The following is a 6,978-nucleotide window of genomic DNA, read 5'->3' as shown; positions in this document are numbered from 1 at the left end:
ATTGATTTATTTCCAGATTTGACCCACTTTCTTCTCAAACGTAATTGAGGTTGAAGCCCCCTCCCCAACTGATTGCGAAATTACAACCCTGGTGAGAAGCAACCATCACACCCACGCGTGCACTGGCCGAACTGAAGTCTGTACGACACACCTCGCCGCTGACAAAGATCGGCCATCTGAAATATATTCCAGATGAGACCAATCTTCCCGTAAATAATGGTGAGTCGCCCAGAAAATGGACGGGGATTTCAAGTGCAGCCATTGCTGCGTAGCTTTTGAAAACCATCGTCGAATGGCGGGGAGGATTTCTGAACAGTACCCATGATCGTATGTTAACAGCACACTCCACACTTGTGGCCAGAATCCATGTTCAAACGGCGAAAAACCGTTTGCATGATTGATACATACATGATACATTATACAAAACATTATTTGCCCCCATCGAATATGAGCACCAAGGAAGCTGTGCGGAATTAGGCAGCATATCTATGCGTCAGAGTAACTACGACCCTTGACGAACATTTCATCTCAGTGCATAGCAGATCGTCATAAAGTTATCAACCAGATTAGGTGGAGAAAACAAGAATATGGGGACATAAAAAATGGGTTAAGGCCTTTAAAAAAGTAGCGCGCAGAATTTGAATGCGATTCACTTAAACGACACGTCTGCTTCCCTGATGATTCGTATCGGGCATGGTTCGACATTCCCGCTGCTTCTAACATGCGACCAGACACGTTTGAAATTTCTACCCGGGCTGAATCGTAAGGATGGTTGTGTGTTCTTTTCTCACGCAGCTTGTCTTTTTTTGTCAAAGGCTTGTCGTTTTCATCAGTACGACGCTTGCCCCAACGTCTTTGCAGACTCTAGAATAAAACCAAAAACGGTATTTCCGATTTACCTTCGTTTATTTGACAACACCACCACGGTAGGCCGATACAAAGTCACGAAAAGGTACGTAAATATCGCCCTCTGATGGAATGATGCGGGGGAAGGAGTCAGCGAGAGGCAAACGACGGTGTCGCTGCCTCCCTCCCCGTCGAGTGCACTCCTCCTTGGCTGCACCCTACCAACGCCCGCCGGGTTCGGAGGCGGACTTCGGCTGGATTCACCTCAGCCTGACCACGCCAGGACCAGGGCCTCTCGAGGAGGCCGCGGCCGCCGCGACTGCCGCTCCGCGCGGCGGCATTGCTCACTTCCGCCTCCGGAAGCAGGAGATGGGGTTGAAGTAGCACTGGTGGTAGCGAATCTGGCGCTTGGCCGGCGTCAGCGGACCGGCCCCTGGCGGCGCGCTGATGGCGGCGCCCGACGCGCGGCGGGAGGCCTGCGCCAGGTCACTTAGCAGCCAGGCCAGCAACTGGTCCGCTCCCTGCGGGCGACACGGACAGACCATCACGTGGCGTCGAGCGCAGGCTGCGAGAGGCGCGCGTCAGGTGGCGGACGGGCGGAGAGGTGGACGCGGGGTCACGCGGTGCGAGGCCGGTGCACGTCCCCTGGCGAGGCGGTGGGCGTGAACAGGGCCTCATGAGTTACGTGATACACATGCACCGACATTGGGATCGGCAGAAACAAAAGCGGTGAGCCATGAGCATGGTGTGCCATCGCGCCCACAGCTGACAAACACCAGGGCTGCGGGCGTGGTGGCGGTGAGAAGGGGAGGGCTGAGTCTGGGGTAACGGGCGCCCTGTGGCGCGCGGACGCCATAGTTCAAGACAATAGGGTCAGCGCGATGGTAGTGAACGTACGCCGCCGCACCATGCCAGTAAGGCACTAAAACTGGAGCCTAATGGAAAACGGATGTACGCACACTATGGCGCACAGCTGGGGTGCTCGCGTTGCATCGTGCCCAGGCATCATTACAGGGCAACATATGTGACGGACGTCCGGCATTTATAGCGGAAGTTTGTAAAGGAACGAAGAATCAGGCCCTTTCCAAAATCTCGCGCACAAACAAATTTTAGTGCCACCAAACGAAACCAAGGCTAGTCGACTGGTGGATAACCTGAATGGCTCGATATGCTCGGCAGCAATGGCGGATAAAGGCCTCATGGAACCGCAGCTTGTGGATATGAACTGGCAACAGTGGTGTCATATCCGGGACCTGGGCACTATTTCCAACGCGTTCTCAAACTGAATAACAATGCTCAGAGTATCAGCCATTTGGGGTGATGGCCTATGTCAGGATACTTTCGGAGGGTTAAGGTGGCCGAGGTGGTCGTTTTTCGCTCTCTCTTGGCTGTGGCACCGATGATAAGACATCAAGTGTCACGTCTAGCCCTATGTAGGCATCGGGTGACTAGCGCTTCGGTCAGCGTAAAGGAGGACAATGAAGTCATTTTGATGTGGGGACGGAGCATTGGTATGGAAAGAAACAATCGACTTTTGACATGAGAATACTGACATCGACCTTTGGCACGAGAAGAAAGAACTTCTGATTTCTGCCCATGTTATAGTTCATGTCTTCTCTTTCAGGCAGTACTTTGGCAAGGTTAATAGGTTCAGACACTGTTTTGCACTTATACTGCCAAACTAATCATAGCACGTAGATACATTTTCCACGACAAGGCGAAGTCTACCTTTTAGATAAAGGCGGGTGAAATGAGTTGCACAATTTTAAAAGCATTTGCTTTTTATGAATGAAAACGACGAAAAATAGTGTCGGCAAGAAGTGCATGACGCTTTTTGGGATGTTGGGTTGTGGTCCCTTTACAGGCTTGACGTGATGGCAACATGATAGTGATCGACGACCAGGAGCTCTCATGAAATGCTCTTTTCCGCTGTAACATGATGTGAAATGGCTGAGGTAGTGAAGCAGGCGGAGTTCGCTAAAGCTCGTACAAGCCTGCAGGGGTTACTGGAGCTAGCTGACAGCAGGCTGAAGAAGGTAAAATGAAGTGACATGCTGGTGAACTCGCTCAAGAGCAAGGGCTCCGAGGTTTTCTCAATGAAAAAACAGCCCAAATGTTCGGTAGCAATGTCACAGTGACGCTGCCTTTTTTGATAATACAAAAAATAAGACGAAGAATGGTACGAAAATTGCCGTTTCAGACACACTGACAGCGCTGCGTGCTTTGCGACCTTCGTGTTTGAAATATTGATTACAAAAATTCACATTGCAAGTCATTTCATCGTAGTTTTCCCAATGATGCAAACGCACTTTCCTGTTCAAGACGCCTTGACTGCTGGCAAGGTTCTTTGAATGCGCTCGCGTTATAAAAAACATTAACAATACGATATAGTTTAAAACTATCCCCATTTCAATATTTTGCAATGACAGTGATCAGCACCAGCGGCTATGCCACGCGGCGGTGCATATGGCGGCGTCTGACTGCCGCAGAGGGAATCCCTCCCGGTGCAAGCGGCTCCATGCAGCTTAGCGCCAACACCAACGCCTATTTCCACACTCGCGCTGAAGTAGGCGGCACAGGCTCACTCGCAACAGAGAATTTCTCATTCAGCTCAGCCGTCAATACCGCGCATCAATTGTATGGCTGTTCTTCCCCGGCGGAAGTCTTGAACCTGACCTCTGAGCACGAGCAGGCGCCGCGGCGCTCTCAGCCTGTTCAGCGCGCCGCAGGGAGCGCTGATGCCGGGGTAGACGGCCAATTCCTTCTGTGGTCTCGTGTCACGGCCTTCGAAATGAAGATAACCACGGCACCCGCCAAGAATAACCCTTGAACTGGATGTCCCGAAATGTGATCGGGATCGATGTCCAGTGGATGCTTTTCAAAAAATATAAGCTACCTGAAGATCTTGGAAAGTTTTGTGCATGGGAAAGACAGATAGACCATAACTTGTTCTGATGTACTGATGTGAAGGTGAGCTCAAGAGCACAGCACGTTTGGCAGCGTTTCACTACCCTTAAGAAGGCCTTTGAGCCTCCGATTGATTCGGCAATGTGACTTGAGAGTTCTTACTCTGGTAATATCCTACCTTAAGTATATTAGAAAGTACTCGTTAAATGACGTTATTAAGCGAACATTAACCATGTTAATTAAAATTCACGTTTCAAACTGTGCTCATGGTCACGAGTCGCCACTCGTAGCCAATGAACATAGGAAGGGCTAAAAGTGAACCTGACTTTTGTCCAGAAAACCTATTGACTTCGAAACCCTTAACCTAACCTATCCTCGCCTCGTAACATCGCTTAACAAATACCTCCTAGCATAGTGAAGGAGAATTTTTGTTAGAATAATGACTCCCAACTCACAACGGGTGTCACATTGTCAGCACCGTGACCGCCGTTTCTTGTTATGAAGGCAGTAAATATCCATGATGGACGCCAAGCTTACACTTTGCACGCCAGCTGCACGCAGTAACTAAAAATACGTGGCAATAGACCACTACCACGGACAAGCGCCTGGTTTCGTCGTGATGAAAATAATAGCAATCATGTGAAACTAGTCCTAGTAAACATCGAAGCTGCAGCTGTCAGTGATCCGGTCTGCAGTCTGCTGTCTTAAAAACGGGACCATCGCATTGTCTGCAATTTGTAATACTGCCGGTAGCAATATCAGCAAACATATTCGCTCGACGATGTTTCGCAGAGTTGACATTTGCTCCTCTGCTCTTGAGCAAAACATGAGCATAACAAAAGTAAATAAGAACTATCACTGACTAACAAAAACCCGCATTGGAATTTGATGCAATCCTGGCAGTGAAACGTTAGCCTGTGCTTAGTCATTGCCCTGCAACATGTCGGCATCTGCTCAACCATCGTGGACGGCGCAGCATTCAAGCCTGCGCAAAGTCAAACGGAGGATACATTGCGCTTCCTTGGCAAAGGACTGTCGTGAAACTGTAAATGCCGCGTAAATTAGATATTGGGTGTATTGGCACCATACCACGCTGAAACGTCACAAGTGGGCAAGACAAAAACGACGCTATCAGTATTTTGCGGAGACTGCTTTGCCGCGCGTTCATGCACACGCACTAGAGATACTCGGACTGACCATCGCCGCATTCGCTTGAGCCACACCCTTACTCAGTTCAACATCTGCCTGAAGAGGGGAAATGACAGAGCTTACGCACAAAATTTCAGCGGTGCGCAGAGGCCATGGGCCGTGAAACACCGGTGATTTATTTTGCAATACTTAAGTGATTGTGATCTGTCGCTGCACCACTTGAGTACCAGATGCTCTTTAAGTCCATTTCCACACCCATTTCTAGCAGCCTTTGTGGGCATGTCTGGTAGTGAAATATCTTGGTGACCAATTTGAGTTAGTCTATGAGTATGAACAAGCTGAAAATAATACATATTTTTTTAGAAGTCTAAATTTTTTTATTGAATTGTTCACATGTTTGAAATTCCAGAATTATCTCAGATTTCTAATGCAACTGTAACAGCTTGTGCTGGTCAGCATAAAGCAGCTGCAATCGGTAGCAGGCAATGACACAGAATGTGAGTTCATACCCCGGTAGCGGACAATGGCACAGAACGTGAGTTCATACTCTGGTAGCAGGCAATGGCACAGCACGTGAGTTCATACCCCGGTAGCGGACAATGGCACAGAACGTGAGTTCACAGCCCCGTAGCGGGCAATGGCACAGAACGTGAGTTCATACCCTGGTAGCAGACAATGGCACAGAACGTGAGTTCATACCCCGGTAGCGGGCAATGCCACAGAACGTGAGTTCACACCCGGGTAAAGTACCAGGGAAATCCAAACTCCTGACTGCGACATAACCAGTTAAGCACAGAGCTTTGCTGAGGTCGCGTTAACTACGTAACTACTAACTACGCAGACAGAACAGAAAGACTTAACATATAACATGTGGCAGCCGCCTGGTTTTCCAAGCTGCCTTTCCTACTAACGGCCTCACAGATCCATGCGGGCGTTCTCCCGGCTCGTGTCTTAGCGGGTGTGGGATCCTGCGCACGCAAGCCTCGCTGCAAGTTTGAACCGGTGAATACAAGTGGTCTTCCGAATTCACAAAGATAGCGAGAGCAAAGACATGCGTCGAGAGCATAGGGGGAAATGGAAGCGCCGGGAAAAAAGACATGCTCTTTCTTAAGCTATGTCCAGCAACCTTGACAAGATTCGGCGCCCACTTCAAGCAGCCCATAGCAAATAAGAGTGGCGTAATACACAAAAACTCTGAAATAGCGTCTGTCGCTGCTCTTACAGAGTAATCGACATCTCCTGTACCAAAAGCCCAACCTCATCGACTACAAATAAAGAGGAGTAACAGAGGAGTCAGGGTTCATGGTGCGTTCGCAATGTGAGCACGTGCGCAATGTGCCTAGCCTTAGGAAGTCGCCCGTCAAAGCGCGTGACCGGCGCTTGGTATTCCTCCGCCCTGGCTGGTGTTCTAGGGGACGAGATGGGCCGGCGTAGGGCGGCACAGGGGGCTGATCCCGAGCCAGCCGGAGCCCGTTCTGGCAGCACCATGACGCGCCGGCTTACCGGAGGTGGGGGCTGCTGAAGCGCTGAGGGCGGGAACGAGCCGGGCCGCAGCGGCAGCGGCTGCAGCGACAGCTGCCGCGCGTCCGGCAGCGCCTCGCACGTGGCCAGCGCCAGCACCAGCACCAGCGCCCAGGGCAGCGGGCCAGCGGGCGCCATGTTGGTTGCGAGCCGGGTCGGGGCGCGTGGAGCACTGCGGACGCTGGTCGGCGGGCGCGTGCTTTTCTAACCGCGCCGACCGCGACCGATGGCGCGTCGGAGTCGTCCCGGCATTGCCTCCCAGCCGACCCACTGACGGTGTGCCGACGGGGCCCTGGGGAGGGTGCGTGTATAAGTGGCGCCAGATTGGTCCTCTGAAGGCCCCGGCATTGCTCCCAGTGGAGTATGTGCAGTATGTGCAGTTGGGCAAAGACGACCGTTTGTACGCATTGGTGGGTGGCCCCACAGGACAATGGACGGTAGGTGAGTCGAGCGCAAGCTCAAATCGTCCCGTCGCCACGCATGAGGCCAGGACGCTGCGCAGGACTACACTACGCTGTGACACTGTGCAGGCTAGCTCAGGTAACAGCTTCTCCA

General features: G+C 51.4%; 1 protein-coding gene across 1 annotated transcript; it reads right to left on the bottom strand.

Moving 5' to 3' along the window:
• Positions 1–968: 968 nt before the first annotated feature.
• LOC119097749 (uncharacterized) lies at positions 969–6,474 on the bottom strand (the record flags this gene model as incomplete). Its single annotated transcript, XM_037220718.1, has 2 exons — positions 969–1,367; positions 6,406–6,474. Coding segments are annotated over 2 exons (246 nt in total), but the record flags the coding sequence as incomplete, so codon positions are not given.
• Between the last annotated feature and the right edge of the window lie 504 nt (positions 6,475–6,978).

The sequence above is a fragment of the Pollicipes pollicipes genome, unplaced genomic scaffold, assembly GCF_011947565.3.
Source record: "Pollicipes pollicipes isolate AB1234 unplaced genomic scaffold, Ppol_2.1 Scaffold_4335;HRSCAF=5105_pilon_pilon_pilon, whole genome shotgun sequence".
Taxonomy (NCBI): Eukaryota; Metazoa; Arthropoda; class Thecostraca; order Pollicipedomorpha; family Pollicipedidae; genus Pollicipes; species Pollicipes pollicipes.
Note: the sequence above shows the minus strand (reverse complement) of the source record. Positions and strands in the feature narration are given on the sequence as shown.